Source organism: Vanessa atalanta, chromosome 10, assembly GCF_905147765.1.
Source record: "Vanessa atalanta chromosome 10, ilVanAtal1.2, whole genome shotgun sequence".
In the NCBI taxonomy this organism is placed as follows: domain Eukaryota; kingdom Metazoa; phylum Arthropoda; class Insecta; order Lepidoptera; family Nymphalidae; genus Vanessa; species Vanessa atalanta.
Window position 1 is genome coordinate 11,308,399 of NC_061880.1, and position 23,189 is coordinate 11,331,587.

The window sequence follows — 23,189 nt, forward strand, 5'->3', positions numbered from 1 at the left end:
CGTAAAGTAAAAAAGAAATGTATTTAAAGAAAAACGTATCGTATCTCATGTTACCTATAACGGCCTACTTTTCATAAACATTAAAGCTGGAGACCATCATTTTAATGTATTATTCAAATCAAGTCTCGACAAAGGGCTCCTATAGTTGAGGTCGAGTTTCAAAGCGTGTACCATAAGTAACACAATACGCGCCCTTCGCTAGGAGCAGTCGAATAGAATCTATACGGCTAATTGAGAATGTAATTTTTTTATCAGCGTGTCGCTTCGCTTGCATACCTTAATAACCTTATTAAATTTTTTACTCGCACGCTGATCAAATTATACGGGATAGTATTAAATATAAACTTCATTATAACGTGATACGATTTTTTCATATAACTCAGTTAGCTTTTTCTGCTTTCATACTGTATATACTCTACCCTTATATTAAATACAAGTTGTCGCCCGTGGCTTCGCTCGTTTTTAAGTAGATGCTCATACCAAATTTCATCAATTTCGGTTCATTGGTTAGCCGTGAAAGAGCAACGGACAGACAGACAGAGTTACTTTCGCATTCATAATAATTTCTGTCTAAGAAATTTACAACAACAACAACATTCGAATTATTTATTTTTCTCAACGAATACCGAATATGAATCGAAAAACAGATAAAAAAAAAAAAACATATTTATATTCCAAAGATATGTCTATTATAAATATTTTACCAAACAAATTGACCGCACGGACAACCGTCTCCTTATTATGGGCGGATTAAAAATCCTATATTGAAACTATTGTTACGTACAACTGTGTTGTAAAGATACGCCCAATGAATAATACGAATGAACAGAACAAATCGTAAGTCCTGATTGACGTGTGATCCGAATACCGTGAATTTCAACCAATTTCAATATACATTTTTTTTTCAAGCTTATATTTATTGCTTTATTGATATTACCCTCAACTGTTAAAAAAAAACAATACCGTTTTATTATAAACGCGTGATTTTATTATTTTTATTACGATATATTTTTTTTTGTTTGATAGTCATTGTTTGGATTGCTATCGATGATACAGGCTGATTAAAAAATAATTAAATGTACATGCATTGAAGCACGATAAGCATAAATTAATTAACTACAAGGAATATGTTTTCGTCAAAGATCGCGACAATCATGTATTAAATACATATTAATCGTTATAGACAACAAATAAGGTACCGGCTTAAAGAATAATAAATATATGTTCTTTTTTCAAATCTAACTCAAGAAGGTAAACGAACAAACGTACCACATTACGATAAGCGGTAACCATCGCTTCTAGACACTGGGACTGTAAGATATATTAACCATTTCTTATATCGTCAACCAACCATTTTCTATGTGTTGTTATGGACTTAGTCTGTACTTACTCTGACTCACACTTTAAGCCGTAACACGTCAATACAAAGTATTTCTGTTTGGCGGTACAATAAGTTTTGACCTACCACCTAGTTATACATTTCAACCATTACCATTTAAACTTCAATCGATGAATCTATTACAAAACATTTCAAATTCGATTTCCTGAGACGCAAAAATCTACAAACCAAATATTTTTTTATTCTAGAATATATATATTTTTAAATACGTGTAACAAACGTATCTTTAAAAACGCAGTAGCCTTCCCTAAGCCGGTAAAGGGCCACCATGTAAATTATTCCTTCGGCCGACTTGAATTATCTGGCCCGTGCCGCAATAAAATACCGACACTGGAAATTTTATCAGGGAAGAAGAACACGTTGCCATATTTCATTAGGCCAACGGTCTGTTTGTGTTCGGGCGTAAAAGTATTATATTAATCTTTTACGGGGTGTGCATTATTGTGTCTCTGGTACACTTGATATTTATAGTGCTGGTCGGGAGGAGTAGGCGCGGCAGTAAGTCCCCGACTCGACTCTTAGCGAATTTGTCTCGAGTCGTACCACAATAAATTACGATGCGAACAAATAATATTATCTTCAATTAGCAAGACAAACTGCGAATGTTTTACTAAATTTAATAAAGAATATCGAAGACGTTCTTATACGTGTTCTAATACTCTATAATTAAACCTATTAATTGTGATAAAAATAAATTGTTATATATTATTATACAATACACCTATAACAGTATTTTTAAACAATCACAAAGTATTGTTGGGTGCTTAAATTATATACATATATATATTCTAAGAATTATACATTCAGCCCAAATATTTAACTATTCAAACATTTAAACGGTCTATTTTATTTAAAATAAACGTTACTGCAATTTATTTAATAAATTAATCGTTTAAATGTTCCTATAAGCAACATCGATAGGAATTTAATCAACGATACAAACAAATGGCTGCCGATAATATCTCAGAACACTCATTGACGGCACAAGCTGAACAAATTGGAAAAGTAGCGAGTGCGAACATAACAAAGGTTGCAATTGAAATTTCTAAGATGCCTGTTACATTTTTCTCAGTGGGAGCACGTACCTCTCGACGGGGGATGCCTCGAACCTTTATACGAAATAACGTTCATCCGTTTATAATTGCGCCGCGAATGTTGTATAAGTTCCTACGTGACGCACAATCTGAATGTCCGATAACGACGGATACAAACATTACGCGAGGAATTTCTATTTCATACCGTAATCATATGTATCGGCCGGTCGCTTTGCCTTGTTTGAAACAGCGAAGTAAGACCTGATAAGTATACTAGAATTTATTCGATACGCAAATCGTATGCGTTCTATTTTTATTTTAGTTCTTATCACGACTCCATATTGCGAGACAAGATATTTCCAATTAAGTAAATTCGTACTAGCACAAGTAAGTGCTTATTTCATTCAACAATTTAAAATACTAAAAATGAATTCAACGTATTTATAAATAGCATGTCATGAAACACTAATATAACATTAGTTACAAGGCTATATAAATGTATTTGTATGCCAATGTTGAAACCATACTAAAGACTAAGTAAGACTAAGGAAAGAAAAAACTTTATCGTAAGTAAGTTTGACTATAATATATATGCCAATGAATGATCTATTCGATCAATCATACGTCATTAGTCAGACTACAATCGGCAGTCAACGGAGACAATGCGAATAATAGTGTCAACTCGTCAAGGAAAATTGCTATCGTCAGTTAGGAAGAATAACTTGATATTTATAAGCATTATTACGTTTAATTAATAATATATAATTTATTCATTAATTATCTTTTACATGGCCTAGTAAAAAAAATTAAAGTTATTACAAAAAAATAATGAAAAATAAGGCATATTACTCAATATGTGGAAGCGTACAAGCGTGGAATTGGTATTTATAGATTTCTAGGCAGTAAATATAAATATTTAATTGTACTTTACTGATATACGATGTAATTAATCTAAAAAAACATCCTAACTGAGTTACTTGCCAGTTCATTACGTTTAGCTCAGCTTTACATTTAATCCAACACTAACATGACGATTCAAAAGTGTTTTAATGAGTGTACTTAAATAAACATTACCTACTTAATTTTTTTTTTGTATAAATTATTTGTAGACAACGCACATTACTATTTATTATTGTGTAGATATTATTACATACAAAAACAATTGAATTAAAATTGATTTACTTACATAAAATAAATATTTATAATATTTCTTAGAAACCAAAGTATTTATACTAATATATTGATAATAATTAACTCAAAATTATGATTCCAAACTTTAAATCGTGTCTTTAAGAGACAACATGAATAAAATATACTACTATTGAATTAGAATTTTGTATATTTAGTACGTTTAATTTCAATAATTATTATTTATATAACAATCTCATGCCTTACTTTATTTATTACCGAGCTTTATTATTATTTGTGAACACACCCACACAACAAACGTATATATGTAATATTTACAAGAAATACGAAGGACCACTCAAAAGCTGTAAATTGTAAACGAAATCAGAACGACCATATATCTTAGCATTGAATGGTGCGCAATTAGCAGATGCTATATATCGCGAGGTGTCCCGAGGTACAGATGCGGCCGAGTGTTTGCGAATAACAAAGTGAGCCGGGCACCACGACAGTTTCTAATTGTGCCGCGACAATGCCTAATCTAACCGGTCCTATTGGTTGGCACGTTGCGTTCTCGATTGTGGAATATTGAATGTATGCAGTCGACATTTAAAAATTATCCGAAAATATAAATATCATGTTTACAGGAAAACGTATCAAATTATTTTAGTAGATTTGTCATATCACTAAAAATTACTAATATTTAAAGGAAAGATCATTTTAATCAAAGAAAATATATAATAATATTTTAAAAGGTCGTTTATATTTTTAATAAAGATATTGTTCGAAGATTCGACTCTATTCCGTTATTGTGCAGAAGGCACCCTGTAGGACGCCAGGTGCCGGAACGCTCGAATGAACCCCAGTTGACTCTCGTACGCCAAATTGCCCGTGTTGCGATCTGATGCACTACTAAGGGTTCTTTGATCGCGTGGAAAATCTTTTCAATTTACACGCCACACAACCCTTCTGGAGTCGACTAACAAAACATTCCAATCATGTTTCATTTACCCTTTAAACTATCATGATTACTTTAACCACAGTGTATAAGAAACTGAAATATCATTGTCGATTGCGAAACATTTAATTACCTCTGATATTTGTTTATAAATTACTAAGGAAACATATTCCGCTCCAACGTGATATTATAGTCGAGCGATGATTACCTGTAACAAAAACGAAACATTAATTCGATGAATAACTAAGAACTCGTTGAATAGCTGATTTTAATTGTTAGGTGTACTATGTACATAGCCTTTTAGGCAGGATGTTAATTAGAAAATTACGTGGGAATTTATTAATAGGTCGGCCGTGTTACCGATTAGATAACAAACTAGTTCATTAGCCGTCCTGGACAGAGGTCCGTTAGTAGGTCAGAGATAAATAGCCGTTACGGCGTTCGTTTTAGAGTTGAGATTACTTTTCTGATAGTTCATCGTAAAGGACCTTGCAGCGAAGAAGTGATGAAGCAGTAGCGAACAATACAACGCGTTTCGTTCGGGGGCGGGTTTGACGCGCGGTTGAGGAATGATCAGCGGCGTGGAAATGACGACTTAATGGATTATACGTGTCGACCGACATCGAGATAAGTGTCGCTCGGGTATCGGCCCTGTCGCCGGAGATTAGGCACCGAAATTACAAAAATTAATAACATAATGGAAATCAACCAGGGAATCGTTTTACGCTTGATGAACTCGAACGATAACGCAAAATAAGAGATGAGGCATTACGCGCGATATTATATATTATGTTTGTCGAATCTATACGGCTCTGTATAAAAAATCAAGCGAGGTAAAGAATCATTACAAAAATGATAATGTCACTATTCATACGATTAATTTCAACAAGCAGGTGTGAACAAAAATCTTACAAAACAATATCAATTGTTGAAACGTCGAGAGTTCCTCTATGAATCATGATGACGAGTGACCCAAATCACACGAGCCCACGCAATGTTCTAACACCCCGACAGTTGCGTGACGACTCGGAGCATCGTAAATTGAATATGGACACTTTATAACGAGCCATGGATAACAGTCATCTAACATACGTTAAACAGCCTACAATGGGCCACGATTTACCGGCAATCTATTCTTTTGTAAAATACATGCTACGCCTATCCACTTACGACAAAAAGTCAAAGGATCACCCGCTGGTCTTTTGTAGTGTTAAGACGCGATCGGACAAACGACCCTCAGGACCCCGTGATATATTGATTCGGTGTTATAAAACGCAGAACACGATTCCCATTACAGGACCATTTGCGCTATGTATCTAGAAACCGAGTTACTAAGTAAAACCTTGCAGCTTTCAACAGTATAAACTGATCTAACAAACTTGTTTCCGACTAATCGTCACAGATTGAAATTTTTATTTTATTTTAAATAATATATTTTATGATATTATTCAAAAAAAATCTTAACTAAAAAAAAATACAATTTTATTAACATCACGAACTCTTGCAGGTTTATTATTAATTTCTTATCAAATAACTTTTACCAGCGCAATAATTATGTATGAAATTGCCTCACCTTTATAATCGTTCTTGATATATAAATCATGCGAAATGTAATTTGTTTTAAAATTTTAACCTCAATTAAATTAATAAAACGGTTTAGAGGAAATTAGTACCTTCCCAAAACACATAATGTTTAGATGTTTAATTTGATGATGGGTTGCAAGTAGAGCGGTGAGAAATTATATTAAAATCGTTTAACTTAAATAAAGGGCGATTTGGATTTGCATTCTCAGAATTTGTAAATTACTTTAAAAAGAAATTACCGATACGCGTTTATGCTTGTGCAAATAAAAGTATTTCGACCATTTAATAAATCAACTCATTTTTTTTTAGCTTAATTATCTCTTATTCTCAATATATTAATGATTACTTTCAAATAATTGTACATAATCATAATAATCAGTATAATATAAAAACTTTTAAATCATTAAAATATCATTAAGTACTACACAGCTATTTAAAAATATACATACTTGTAATAATAAATAGAAATTCATTATTATTAATAAGTAAATAATTATAGAGTGTTAGATGTTTGCTAAATATAATTATTATAGAATTTCGTTTCATTAAGTACGATGAGTTAACAGTATGATCTTGAAAAGTTCGCAATACAATTCCATCAACGCAGCGCTTACAAGCGACGACCGCAGCAATGCGCTAACACTACCTGGGCAGCTGTCCTGAGCCCCCACCAAGCTCAGCACGGCTACCCCGCAAAGACGTCGCCATCTCGCTCACACTCATTACAACAGCATGCCCAAGCGTCATAAAAAGCGGTTTCACTCCCTTGTGTTGCGTGTAAATTGTCAAAGTGTGCGTCGAGTATATTTTTCTGACAAGCTGCTTCATGGAACGAGTAGAGCGAAAGGTAAAGCTTTACATGAGGCGGATAGAACGTTTTAGCCCTAGGCGTCGATTTACCTGTTGGAACGCGTGAACCGGCACGGCCTTGTGCGCGAGCGCAGCGCAGGTTTGACTCCGAGTTAGTTCCACCCTAGACTTCGGCGCGAGCGTGCGCGTCACGTATTTTGTTATCGAGTAGCAAATGCGATCTTATCCAATTAGTGCTTACGCGGAATAAGAGTTGAGTGGCCGGTTATACGTGTGCGCTCTTACTGTTCGTTGCCATACTGAAGCGATAATGTTTTTAAGTGTAATTGTAGTGGGAAATTGAAAAATAAACAATGTATAAGTTAAAGTGAAATTTTGTGAAAGGAATATAAAATGTGTCCGATGTGGTTTACAAGCGCTCTGTTGGCGCTTAGCGCGGTCTTACCGGCATGGAGTGCGTCTTTATCAGCGACGACAGGAACGCGATATCAAGCTCCTGATGAATGTCGCTGGACTACTGACGATGACGACACAGGAGTCGCGTTGCAGTGTCGATTAAGGACTATAAATAGCGAATTAGAAAATACTAATTTTAGTGCCATTCAACCACATCTAACAGCGCGGTTGCGCCTCGAATGTAGTGATGCACTTTTCTTTCAAAGCTCCCTAGCGCCAGGAAGTTTTCGCCAGTTAATAGAGTTAAGAGAGCTTACAATTGAATATTGTAAAATCGGAAATCTATCGGATAGTGCATTTACTGGTCTGCGTGAGCTCAGAAATTTAACAATAAGAACCCACAACACAGATTGGTCTACAATGTCATTAGAAATAACATCCACAGCATTTTCTAGAGACGTGCAAAATCTTGAAAGACTTGATCTTAGTGAAAACAATATGTTAACCTTTCCCGAGGGTGCTCTTTGCTCCTTACGTAACCTAGAATATTTGAATATGACCGGGAACAGGATGAGAGATATTAGTCATTTTCAATTTTCGACTGCTCATCGCCATCCCACGGAAAAATGTGGAGACAATCTCTTAATATTAGATCTATCAAGAAATCTCATCGATACGATACCACCGGGACTTCTCTCTGGCCTTAGAAGATTACAAAAACTGTATCTGCAAGGCAATGGACTTAACTCAGTGGCGGACAGAGCATTGGAGGGGCTTATATCTCTAACAACAATTAGGTTTTCTGATAATCAGCTCACTAGTTTACCTCCAGAATTATTCAGTGATACAAAAGAATTAAAAGAAATTTATTTAAACAACAATACCATTACTGTGCTCGCTCCAGGATTGTTTAGTGATCTTTTCCAACTGCTCGTTTTGGATTTATCATACAACGAGTTGACTTCGGATTGGATAAATACTTCAACATTTTCTGGATTGAAACGACTTGTATTTTTAGACTTTTCACATAACAGAGTATCAAAAATGGAAATCGCGCTCTTTAGAGATTTACATAATTTACAAATATTGAAAATGCAAGACAATTTCATAGAACATATCTCAGAGAACGTGTTCAGCTCGCTTGCAAATTTACACACATTGATATTATCAAATAATAGGCTTACAAACATCGAGAGCTTTGCATTTATGGGTTTACATGTACTATCTGTTTTATCTATTGACAGTAATCGCATTTCGAAAATACACCCGCATGCCTTACGCAACTGTACTTCTTTACAAGATCTACATATTAATGGAAACAGATTAGATGAAGTTCCAATAGCTTTAAAAGAAATTCCTCAATTAAAGACACTAGACCTCGGGGAAAATTTGATAGTGAGCATAGAAAACGCTTCTTTTATGACAATGCAACAAATGTATGGCTTGAGATTAACGGAGAATAATATTGGAAATATAAGCAAAGGAGTTTTTGACAAAATGACATCACTAAAAATTTTAAATTTATCTCGAAATAAAATCCATAAGATTGAAGCCGGCGCTTTCGACGGTAATGTAAACTTGCAAGCCATAAGATTAGATGGAAATTACTTGACCGACATCGGTGGACTTTTCGCCAAGTTACCTAATTTGGTATGGTTGAACATTTCTGATAATCGTCTAGAATGGTTCGACTACGCTATGATTCCAACTGGATTGCAGTGGTTGGACATTCACGCTAACAGAATTGCTGAACTTGGAAATTACTTTGAAATTGAATCGCAACTATCGCTTAGTACTTTCGACGCAAGTTCTAATAGGTTAACGGAGATAACTGGAAGTGCGATACCTAACTCAGTTGAAATGTTATATTTAAACGATAATTTAATTTCAAAAGTACAATCATACACATTTTTTAAAAAACCAAATTTGACGAGAGTTGATTTGTACGGAAACAAAATAACGAGTTTAGATCCCAACTCGTTAAGAATATCTGCCGTGCCACAGGATAAATCAGTGCCAGAGTTTTTTATTGGTGGAAACCCGCTAGAATGTGATTGTACAATGGAATGGTTACAAAAAATAAATACTGGAAACAGAGCTAGAACTCAACCTAAGTTAATGGATCTGGATAGTATATATTGTAAATTACTTTACAATCGTGGCAATACGTACGTGCCTTTAGTAGAAGCCGCGCCACACCAGTTTTTATGTAAATATGAATTCCATTGTTTTGCCCTGTGTCATTGTTGTGACTTTGATGCCTGTGACTGTGAAATGACTTGCCCCAATAATTGCACCTGTTATCACGATCAATCTTGGTCGGCTAATGTTGTGGAGTGTTCGAGTGCTGGTTATGTAAACATGCTGCCTGAAAGAATTCCGATGGAAGCTACACAATTATATTTGGATGGCAACAATATAAAAATGCTTCCAAGTCATGCATTTATTGGAAGAAAAAGGCTAAAGATTTTATATTTAAATTCATCAAACATAGAAACGATACATAATAGAACATTCAATGGATTAAAAGAATTGGAAGTACTCCATCTTGATCATAATAGCTTATCAGCTGTGGAAGGCCAGGAATTTAACGGTCTTGAGAATTTACGGGAATTATACCTTAATAACAACAAAATAAAGTCTATTGGGAAAGAGATGTTTAACCATATGTCAAGACTGAAAATATTGCACCTGCATCACAATAGATTGGTGACCTTGTCAGTGTGGCAAATAAATGCAGCAGTTACAACTATTTCCTTATCATTTAACCCTTGGTCATGTGACTGTGAATACACAGAGATGTTCCGAGAATGGACCAAACGAGTAAGTTCAATAATAGATATATCGACCGTAAAATGCATTTACTCGAAACGAAATATCACAGATTTAGAATTATACAACGAAAATATTTTCGACGAACCATACTCAGGTTTTAAAATTACTGAAGAAAATGGAACTATATGCACGGGATTACCAAGTATAAACAACAGTGTCAATGGTAATTTGACGGCTACGAAAACTATTATAACTAACGAAGTAGTCGACTACATACCCCTACTTGTTGCAACACTAGGACCAGTGCTAATAATATTAATTATTGTGGTGACCGTCTTCATATACAGACAACAAATGAGAGTGTGGTTTCATTCAAAGTTCGGTGTAAGATTATTCTACAAAGCGAGTGATATAGACGGTGAAGATCGAGAAAAACTTTACGATGCGTTCGTGAGTTATAGTTCCAAAGACGAAGCATGGGTGACAGAGAAACTGGCACCGGTCTTGGAACGTGGAGATCCTCCTTACAAATTATACTTACATTATCGCGATTTTCCAGTGGGCGGATATATCGCCGATAATATTATACAGGCTGTGGAATCATCGCGTCGTACAATAATGGTGTTAAGTGAGAATTTTATAAAATCCGAGTGGTGTCGTTTCGAATTTAAATCCGCGCATCATCAAGTGTTAAGAGATAGACGAAAAAGACTCATTGTTGTTTTGTTAGGTAACGTGCCCAAAAAGGATCTCGACCCTGATATAAGACTTTACTTAAAAACTAATACGTGTGTTGAATGGAATGACAAATTATTCTGGGAGAAATTAAGATTCGCTTTGCCCGATGTACATGATAAGCAGAGATGTCGAGGAATGCCGAGCCCGGGAGCTGGTGCAGTTCCCATGCACCGACATCATCATCCTAGGAACCACCTAGGTGCATTACCACCGCCACCAGTGCATGGAGCTCACCCTGTGCTACCGCCCCATCCGTCCCATACATCCCATCAAATCCCGGCACGTGCATCGCCACGAAACCTCTCCGTCCATGTGTAGTGTTGTGTATAAACCAATTCTGTGTATAAACTGAACCCAAGTGCGCAGTGACTCTTAAGTGAATTTGTGATGGCTAGTCGGTTATCGTGTAATGTAATGTACATATATCATTTATACTATAATAGTCGTAGATTATAATTGTAAATAGCTTCAATTCAAATTGCAAATGAAAATGTACCACAATAAGATCAAGCATAAATTTAAAATATTAGTTATTACTAAAGATTGGTATTATATTTGTAGAAACCATTAGGAGCCCGTTATAATGGCTATTCTTTTTCGGGAAATTTAGGTGACTTATTTTATAAATAAACAAATAACTAAAAATGGCGATGTTGCCACAATCTGTGATAAATTAGTTATAGTTAGTTAGCATCTCTAGTTATTAATGTACATTTGTAATTTAGTCACGAGAAAAGAACGTATTTATTGTAAAAATTCAAAAATGGACTGTGTCAAAAAGTGATATAGAAAATAAAATATGATTTTAAATAAAACTTAGTTTTCTTTTACGTACTTACATTTATTGGTTAATATAAAAATAATCATTTTATATTATAATAATTAACAAATGAATATCAAATACAGACATAGGACATATATTACACTTAATTAAACTTTTACTTTAAACCAATACACAAAAGTGTCGATTTAAAATATGAAACGAAGATATATTGACAAGGAAAGTTTGTTCGTGTTTCTAGACACATCTTGCATTTAAAACGTACTAAATCATCAATACCGTAAAAATTCCTTATGAAAATTATCAACTTTGAGAATGGTATTATAAATCAATATCTTATATAAAATAACAACATTGAATCTATGTCTAATAGATTAGTAAAAAATCAAATTAATGTTATAACATTAGCAAATAACAAATAAACTTGCGCAATACAGAACCGTAGTGACACAATAAAGATATATACAGTGAAGTTATTTCATAGAATATAATAAATTCAGCCTAATTATTCAATGATTTTGATATAGTTAAAGCAAAAACGTGACTTAGGTAAGGCGATAACTTTGTTGCTTATTATATCGAAATATTTCTTAGACAAGACTTATTAGCTCAGGCAATTAACACAAAATTTACATTTTACTTTAGTTAATTTTCTTATTTTACGTAATGACTAATTTTCTTTTGGGTAGGTTATATACAAAATGTACTCCAAGAGATTCCTTTATAATTTAATGTAAAATTATAACAACTAACAAGAATATATATTCCAAATAGAGTTAAAGTGTGAAAAGTGACTTCCAATACATCCTAGTCTATGAGTGAAAAGATTTGCTGTCTCGCTTGCACATATTTAAGAAATAACTGATTGCTTGTTCATAGTATTAAAATAACAACGACTCTATCTTATCGTCATAGTATCGACATTAAGATATTTTTAAATTTCTAATTAGTGGATATGTGTGTTATACATTCTTTACCAATATAGGTACCGTTGTATTACATGTATGTTGTATGAGAGCGGCGTTCATTAGACCACTGTTCGATTAATAGGTTGTTTTTTTTTCTATTCATATGGAACATTTTCGATGCAAAGCATATTCAATAAAAATATTCTTCAAAACGGTTCATAATCGGCGAATGTATCACTACTGTACAGACTGCAGTGAGCTGAAATGAGAACATCCTTCATTTGAAATACTCTGAAAATGTTACTATAATTCTTTTGAAATTACGTTCCCATTTTAAAGTAAAAAAATCTTGTCTTGGTTCTAAATTTAATATATATATTTTTTTTTATTTCTCGCATATAAATTATGTATACATCAGTAATCCTCACACTAATACAATATAAAGAACCGAAATGGCCGAGTGGATTGCTTATGTTGACCTTAAACTTTAAACACCACTGACATTTCACGTGTTAAATTTGTATTTATAATTTAATCTAGTGCTCGGCAATTAAGGTAAGCATCGTGAGTAAACCTAAATGTGTCTGTTGAAATTCTACCACTCGTATTTGCACACCCAGAATCGCAGCAACGTGATCTAATAAGGCCCAAAGCTTTTATATAAGAGGAGCGTCTTTGCGTAACAATAGAACATTGACAGACTGCTTTTGTTCTTACCACGCGGTCATGATTAGTGCAGAACTATTTTTAATTTTTATTTGTGTATTTGTGCTAAAACCTTAATGTTAATAATCCTTATATTGTAATACGGCTGTCATTTTTCTAAACAGTTTTATGGTATGTAAAGGAAACAATAAAATAATTGCGTTTTTAATAAGTGCAATTACTTTGTATACATACATTTAATACTTTTGCCTCTTATTCAAAATATAAATAGAAATACTCTTTATCCGGGTTATCTGTATGCCAAAATAAATCGGATCATCAGTTTAGACGTGAAAACATGATGAGAAACAAAAAACTAACATAGGGAGATAATATTTGCTCATATATCAATTTTTTGAATGCATTTAATCAAAAAAATGTATAAATGTATAGTTTTGAATTGCTTTGAACCGATATTCTATTTTAATGAATGAATTTTAGTATTTAACATTTCCCCTTTCTACACACAAAATATAAAATTTAATTTAAAGGCGAATTTCAAAATCTCCTTTAACACAATAGCCAACTCAGACATAGTCTAGAGGTATACCGGATCATTTAAACGAGCGGCTACATAAACAAGCATATTGCATATCAGGTTTTTTATGCTGTAAGGACTCGGGCATCGACCGCCAGCCTTCAATCTAAGTTAACGAGCGCCTGCAGCCCTAAGTAGGTGTGAAACAAGTGAAGATGGCAACAAAAGCATTGCGCGGCTTCTATGCACCAAGATTGCATTTGAAGAATGCAAAAATATAAGTAGAGGTTTCGTTCTTTTACCTTTTATCGTATTGGAAAACTTTACAAAAACTTATACGATTTCTTGACTATCAGTTTTTCTAAATAGAAATAACGTATAACAATAAAAAGAATAATTTACAAAGAAAAATGTGCTAAGACGCACGATCTATTTATTCGGAGCACTTTTTAACGAATGTGTGAAACAGTGACTTCTTTGGGCGCGTTTGGTGTAATATTTCAATGTCAAATATGGGTGTAGAGTTTCTTTACTCTCACTAGCAGCTCGTCTTGACTTTGTACGAGTGAAGTAATTTATTTTATCTAATAAATACATCCTGGAACCCAATTGCAGCACCATCACACTAAACCACAATTTTATTTTATCAAAATAGGTCCAACTTTTTAGTACGAGTTCAGTACACACACGCATATAGAAGAATTACATATTTAGATACAAATTAAATATTGGAATGTACTAAGAGACTATGACACGATTAACATAAAATTAACTTAAGAATGGTAGAAGGAATACAATCCTTGTTTCAATGTCAATGTCAAACGTATAAGTTCATCCAACAAGAGTGATCTTACTATACTATACTACAAAAATAGCGAATACCGTTAAACATATTTTAAGTCTTCGAATCGAACATAATTATATTAGTTAAAATGAATTAAAGCATTTGTACGGTAGGTCGCAACATATAAACAGATTAATAACAAAGTAAATGCAGTCTTTGGTACGTCCGACCCAGCCATAAAGCTGGCCCGTTCCATACTTCAAATCGCACTGCCACCATTTGCAAGAGTAACGATCGCAACTCCTAACGTGCTGCGGTTAGCGAGTATCGAATAACTTTAGACTGAACTAATACGTTTTCAAATTTATTTGTGCAGAGAAACTGATGTATTGGTATTTAAGTCTGCTTTATAAACGCCACTATAAAGTGTTCGATGAGAAATTGTTACTAAAATGCTACTTGTGTTTTATTACAAGAGAAGTTCAGTTCTGCTAGTTTTTCCTTACATTGTATTTACATATGTTACAGGATATTTATATATCATAGCAAATAAATATATACTTTATTCAAATGGGCTCATAGAAGCTCTTTTGAATAGTCAGTGTTTGAGATGGAAAAAAAAATTGAACATATGCAATAAAAAAAATATTATTAATGTAACAAAATACATCTGGAATAAAAATAGAAAAAGGAAAAACGGATGACGCAGTTTTACTTGAACAGATCGTTTAGATTTCTCTCGTATTTTTTGTTTATTCATTATCAAAAAAAAATAAATGAGAATCCATTAAACAAAAATTAAAATATTATAATCAAATTTATAATTATATAACCTTAAACGGGTATTTGACTCTTGAAGTCTGACTCTTAAAGTCTGGTTTGTGTCTGTAAATTTTAATATAATATAAATCTTAAATTTTTTAATGAATTATAAAATATAAATCTTGTGTTAAGAACCCATTAATAACTGAGGCATATTACCCGATAAGAATTATAGATGATAAAAAGCGTGGATTTGTTAATTTTTGACAGGATATAGGCTCACATAAACTTAATTGTATTTTGTTAACAAATCTATGCTAATTCATTATTAGATATAATAACCACCGTGTCTTCTCAGGTCTTCTCAGCAGGAACTAGATTTTTACGTAACAGTACTAAAAACATCCCGAAATAATCCAGCTTTGTTATAATGCTGTTTATAAATGCAATTATAGATTTAAAATATAATTTTTCAAATATTTTGAAATCGATTTATTGTAGAGTTAATGAACTTTTAGCGTTGATTAATGATTTTAATTCTACGTATTCATGTTTAATTTTTTATTTTAATAAATTATTTAAAAGAAACTTTTAAGATTATTTTATCATTCCATCTTGTTAGCATATCTGCAAATATTTAAAAACGTTCATACAATCGAATGATTTATTTTGCACGGTGTTAAACAGAAAAAAATCTTTGATTAGATTATTATCTAATGAATACATTTTTTTATCCAATGTTGTATATCAATTTATAACTGATTCAATAAAATGAAGCGAACATTAATTTTCTCAAGGATAAAACATAATATTTGTTCAATGACTTCTTATTCTTGACTTAAATTAAAATCTCTATTTACCGAATTTAATTTCAAATAAAACGTAATTTTAATTTATTAAGGTCTCTCTCCCTGTCAACATCTCGTATAGCGCTGATCAAACAATATGAAATCACAGATACAAGTAGTAACGCATACGCTTCCTCCGTCTCCGAGGCTCATAAATTAAACTAGAGAATAACACCGAGGTGAAAAAATAAACGCGACGCCGCACTGTGTACCACATTAATCAGAGCTCTGAGAAGGCGTAGAGAATTTATTTTACGATTGTTACACCGTCGATGAAACGTTAAAAATGCTGTCGGGTTTATATTGAAACATTCGATGCATTGTTCGAGCCGATTGGGCCGATAACGCACCGTTTCGTCTTGTACCGTCTCTCCTGCACCTCGTTGATTTTCAAACGTAAACTGTCGAATACGAGCCCGTAACTAGTTTCTTTTTTATTAGTACTGGTTTAGTGTGGAACGGAACGCAACTTCGTATCGATGGTACGATTAAACTCCCGAGATATCATAATCACCGGTCTGCGCGTTTATCGAACGTATAATCGGAGTGCGGCAATAAATTTGTCTCATTTTAATATCCTAGAGCGTGTAATGAACGACCACAAACGGCCTCGATGTTTGGACTCGAATCTCGTTAGAGGCGGGGAAAAAACGCGGTAATAACCGCGCCGCCCGCGCCGTACGAAAGAGTTCAACGAGCTGCCGCATGTCACACCTATGTTTATACTTTATTATTTATTACATTGACATTGTATCAGCATCAATAGCTATGTTACAAGTATTATAACATATTCAACATTAACGAAACATTTTTTTATTCTAATCAATTAAAATTAAAACCACTCAATGTTTCACGCTTAATTAATTATTCTCAAAACTATTAATGCGTTTTTAAACTATTCTAAAAATATTAAAAAATAGTTCTGAATAATTATTACACATAAAACTTGAGAACATCGTTAGTGATTTAGTGGAGATAAGCAGATAAGCTTGAGAATACGTTTCTTATTAAAAACTACATTGATGAGAATGGTGCCGACAGAAAGCACCTAATCTGCAAAGCGGTATGTATATCCTAAATCCTAAGCAAACAATAGAACTATAATTACATTCACAAAAAACGTCCTCCACCAAAAATTCTTATATATTCTTTAATATTTTATTGAAATGTAATTATTCAACTAGTTAAATAGCTCTTAGAATCATAATCATTAACAAGATGTATTTCTGTATCGTTAGTGGTAATTATATACACTTAACTTTGCCAATTATACAATTCACTTTAAATAAATAAATTCAATCATACGCGATATAGTATATTATATAATAATAATAAATATTGGACAACATCACACTACATTACTCTGATCCCAATGTAAGTAGCTAAAGCGCTTGTGTTATGGAAAATTAGAAGTAACGACGGTACCAGATACACCCAGACCCAAGACAACATAGAAAACGAATGAACTTTTTCTACATCGACTCGGCCGGGAATCGAGCCCGGGACCTCCGAGTGACGTACCCATGAAAACCGGTACACACTACTCGAACACGGAGGTCGTCAATAATATCTCATCGATGAGTTTTATGTAGATCGATACAATTATTACTTCGTCCTAAATAAAGACCACTGAAAAAAATATATAGTAAAAATATCAAAAACAATATTGAATAAAAGATCTCCCACGCGCTTCTTTTACAGTAAGTAAACACTCGCATCAAACGGAAGCAGAGTATTTAGCTAAACATCACACCAGACGTCAGAAACGTCACTTAATTCGTGTACAGTCAAGCAACATAGACCACACGGCGGCAAGCCGGTATAAATATTTGTTTAACACATTTTGTATTAGTTCAGTAGTATAACTACTGACAAGCGTATTATATTAAGGATTATTAAGAAGATAATGAAATGAGCTAAATACAAATATACTAAGCGTATCTAGGTGGCCTCACTGTTTCAAGCAATATCTTACAGTAAACTGTATCTTGTTGAGACAATACGAAGTAGACTGAGGAGTCCAGAGAGATTTTAAATTCAATGGAATCTTGAAGACAGATCTCTTCCATACCAAAATATTATTGGTTTTTAATATGAGTCATCTACACAATTGTTGAAAATGCTTTATTTACGGTCAGCTCAAGGTGTTTTGAGAGTTAATTTACTACCGTTCACCTACGTGAAGTAGGTGTATCAACACTTCGTAGGGATGCTTATACTAGTGGTGTGCTTTCCCGCGATCATAAGAACTAAACGCCACAATTAGAGCATACGGAGTGTATGCTACACTATTATAATAATAGATACGTCGACCAGGAAAAATACTCTTACGTCTACTAAGGATAATCATGAATCGGCTCTATTTTACTCGTCAGATAATCGGGTAACGAATTACAACATATTAAAGAAAAATAACTTTGATACAGAAACACATTCTCGGAATACAACAGATGAGTTTTACGAATAGAAATATTAATACTTCACTCTGGTAGGTACCATCCACTCGTCGGTTATTCTCCCGCCAAACAATGGTACGTAGTACTTTTTTTTATGGCATTGGTTGGCGGACGAGCATATGGTAAGTGGTCATCACCGCGCATCGACAAAGGCGCTGTAAGAAATATTAACCATTCCTTACATAACCTATGCGCCACCAACCTTGGGAACTAAGACGTTATGTCCCTTGTGACTGTAGTTACACTGGCTCAGTCACCCTTCTAACCGGAACATAAGAATACTTGGTGGTAGGGCTTTATGCAAGCCCGTCTGGGTATGTACCATCTACTCATCAGATATTCTACCGCCAAATAACAGTACACTGTATTAGTTTCCAAGGTTGGTGACGCTTTGGCGATGAAATGAGTCGCTAATATTTCGCACCATTGTCTATGGGCGGCGGTGACTACTTACTAAAATAATATAAATTATATTATATTGTAACAATAATAAAAAAACGCCAACTGGTTTGCAACGAATCCATGTAAAAAGTTGTCATAATTATGGAGTGTTAGTAACAACGGTAATAAAGACATATTATGTTTGTAGAATATATCATTAATTTTACAGCAACGCCGAAAGCTATAGGAATGTAATAAGAAAAAAACTTTTAGTTATTTGTGTTTCATAACAAAATATACGATTAATAATATACTAAGTTACTGTAGTATAGGTAATTTTTGTCGCCATAGTATTAATTAGATTAAAATATATATGTATTTTAAGTTTGTGTTTATAATAATTTCGAGCATTTTGGAGATAATTTATTGATGGTCAAGGCAAGATGTCTTTTAACTACGAACTAAAATTCCAAGTTTTCGTTTTGAGTCGTTCTCAAGTGAGCGTCAGCCGCCATCTTGAAAAACGCGGTTATGCAAATATCTTACAAACACTGAGTCTTGTTATAAAAAAATGACGGGTTCTTTGGTAAAAATTATAGCGTACATAATCAATTTATTTTCAAGAAACAATCGGATAAAAAAAAATTAGTTTATTAATTTTGAGTAGCAATTCGAACCATCAACAAGAACATGATAAAAAACATTAAACTAGTTGACCGGACTATATATTGTATTATGTGTCCGAAACATAATTCAAACAATATCATAGTGAGCTTGTTTTAATATATCGTGACTCATCAAACAAACGATCTCCATTGAACGCGAAACAATTTCGACGCAAATTATACGCTGTTATGAACGAAAACCTTAATTAAGTTGCCTGCACGAGATTAATTTGATTATCCGATTCTTATTTCAATTATGGTAACAGGGTGTTATTATTTCGACAAAACCATTTGTTGCTACATATTTCTGGAGTTAGATACAGATCAAAACCTTACAGGCTGACGAAGAAAACGTATATTACTTGTCGAGTTATTACTTCGTGGTAGCGATTTGTTCAAGCCCGTCTGAGTAGGTACCACCTACTTAGCATATATTATACCACCAGGCAGCAATTTATAGTAATGTTTTGTACCGATTTGAAGGGTGAGTGAGCCTGTGTCACTACAGTTACAGGGGACATAATATCTTAGTACCCCAGGTCTTTTAACCACCAAAAAGAAGTTACGATTCTAATGTAGTCTGTAGTCGTGACCACTTACCATCAGGTGAGCCAATAGCCTTTTCAAACTACTTATATCATAAAAATTAAAATTAAAAGCTTATAAAATTAGCTTCTTATAATATGTTTAATTTATTTGTAAGTAAACAATTTATATTTTTCTTTATTAAACAAAACCAATACTTAAAGAACAAATCGACAACACGATATCAAACTCATATCAAAACGATTTACTAATACGAAATTAATTAGACCTAAATAGTTACAAGGCAAATGAGACCGTTAGTTTGAGGCGTCCGATATTATGTGATGGTTAAAAGTATTTAACGTTGAGATAAAATCTTAACAAAAGCGATTCGGTACGTTGTCTTGTTTTGGTACTTACACACATGTAGACACCTATACTGACGGCGAACGACCAGCTTAACATGATATCTATGTTTTGGATCGAATAATAAACTTTGAAACGAAATGAAGAAGATTCATAGGTCTTTTAATAGTGGTTTCATGTTAAATATATTGACCCCGAGTGCAAGCCAACTAGTCAGTAATACGTCGGTGCCTCATCTATGATATGTAAATAATAATTGGTTTTAGAATAGAAAACGGTACGTTTAAGTTGTCGTGAGTAATGAGGCGAGTCGTTACTATTTAATTTTGGAAAACATTAAACAAACCAAAACCACAATAAAGTTATTGATTATCTGCAATCCAAAAATGTTAGACTATAACGAGTTATGAGTTTTTCTGAATTATCTTTGGCAATGTTTGAGAAGACAGCATAGAGACAATACTTTATTGAATGCATTTAGGATTACATATAAAAAATAATAGGTCTTAATATAGCGTCTCCATCGCACCCGGCGCGAGCAACCGAGCTTTGCTTTTGTTGACCGTCACTCTACACGAATTATCCGACGGCTTTTGCTCATTAATGGCCGATTTTATTTGCTCTTATTTAATTTAGCATTTATTCAATCTGCCCCCGGCGCGATACGTATTGTGCGCAGTGGTCTTATTTCTCACCTTTTGTGACAGGGCTCATTGAGCGCGAGGTGTCGGGATGTGTTCCCGCGGCTCGAGGCTCGGCTCGGCTTACACGTTTAACTCCGGTACCTTTCATCGCGCACAAAACGTAATTGAATCCCACAGAATCCTACGCACTATGTAAGATTTAATAGGGCATTTAAACACTCGCATTGGCTATTGTACATCGGTTTCGTACGCAATTATTCATCACGACCGCAGTGCAGCTAGCTTTCCGCGAAGCACCGTGAGTTAGACGAAGTGCGCTAAACTGTAACCGCCGCGTGTGGTTCCACATTAATTAACATAAAGTAAATACAGCTCGCACAAATATCAGGAAATATTAATTTATGGAAAATGCATTATTCATTTGTTTAAATATCTATGAAATCACTTTTTAATTGAAATAATGTATTAATTGAATGTTGTTCGTATAATAAAATAAATGAACAGTTATATCAAAATTTGAAGAAGTTAATAAAAAAAAAAAAATATTTACAAATACTATTAAAAATGGTGTTAGTGAAGAATAAGTTATTATAAGAAAAAAAAATATTCAGGGCACAATATGATAGGCATAATTAAATAAAAATATTTAAAAATAAATGATTTTACATAAAAAATTATAAAAACTTTTTTAATGTAAAGGAAAAAAGTATATAGAAAAATACTAGTACAGTAATAATATATATTACTATAATTATATATCTGTATTAAAAAAAACCGGACATCATGCAGGTTTTACGTAGGACTAGAAAACTCAACACAGATTTCCGATGGTCTCTTTTCTATACCTTAAACACTAAAACGTCTAGATTAAATGTCAAGAATTTGTTAAACGGTTTTTCAATATGTATACTACATACGTAATGCCTGCCGAGAAACCGAGTAGGAATTCTTAACGAGCGTCATACCCTCGAGGTGTAATCCTTTACTTTAGCACTTAACCGTAGTATTAAATTTAACTAGTAGTCTGTAATACAGCACTGATGTAAGAAGGAATTAAACTAGACATACGGGTCTGAACCTGGTCGTTCTATCGTGGTCGCCATCTAAGCGTCATTATTTCTGAGACGCACTAGAACAGTCATGTCAAAGAATCATGACGCTATATAAGTGGGCACGTCAGGTGCTCGTAAAATTGAAAATAGCTCGTAAATCTAAGGTATTGAACAGAACCGCAAATTGCAACGCGTACGCGGGCGCGCATTCAACGGTTTGATCATTAGACTGTTCTAAGTTTTCTTTTAACGTTCATAAAAGTTTAATTGTTTACTAGAAAACACTATTTGAATATCATTCAATAAATATACCACGAATTACTTTTGACATCACAACACATAGTAGGAAGCATTTATATTACGTAAATTAATATATTTTTAGAAACAAAACGCACTTCAAAAATAATTTATAACTAAACTACGTACAGCTTGGTTACTGTTAACTAAGATATTAAATAAGTTCCTCGTAATATTAGAAATACAAAGCAAGTTGAAGTGAGCAGTACGTAAAGTTACTTAAGAAACTAATATGAGATAGTAGAAATCCTACTGTTTTTGTCGGTCTGCGAGTCGTAAATTAAAACTTGAATAGCGCGGTACTGCACGTCAACTATAAAAACGCAATATCGTACATCGATCAGTTTATACATGCATTCAACAATAGAGCGACCATTGTGAACTGTTATCTAATCGTAATGAATATAAATTCTCAGATGACATTTACGATCAGTGCACGCCGTGGTACTGCCTCTATTTAAACACGTTAGATAGATTTTTTAACTCACGCATACCGCAACAATAAAATACTTTACTATATCGCAAGAACATCAATTTGTAACATACACGGACTAAAGTTTCAACTTTATCTTTAAATTTATCAACGAATAATGATAGAATTTATTCACAACATGTTCTTAAAATGTAACCTATCATATAAATAAAAAAGATATAGTTCTATTTGATGTTATGAATGAACTGATTGCTTTAGGGCTTGGTTGCGTGTGAATTATTA

At 33.4% G+C, this 23,189-nt stretch overlaps 2 protein-coding genes across 2 annotated transcripts in view; one reads left to right on the top strand and one right to left on the bottom strand.

Annotated features, from left to right (window-relative positions):
- Positions 1-23,189, bottom strand: part of LOC125066658 (lysine-specific histone demethylase 1A) — a 317,930-nt gene that overhangs the window by 165,507 nt on the left and 129,234 nt on the right. The window lies entirely within an intron of this gene.
- On the top strand, positions 7,074-11,576 carry LOC125066657 (toll-like receptor Tollo). Its single transcript, XM_047674855.1, has one exon. It carries the CDS (start codon positions 7,307-7,309, stop codon positions 11,138-11,140), a length of 3,834 nt encoding a protein of 1,277 aa, XP_047530811.1. The 5' UTR covers positions 7,074-7,306; the 3' UTR covers positions 11,141-11,576.

Coding starts and splice junctions, on each gene's coding strand:
- LOC125066657 (XM_047674855.1), top strand. CDS start 7,307: ATGTGTCCGATGTGGTTTACAAGCGCTCTGTTGGCGCTTAGCGCGGTC.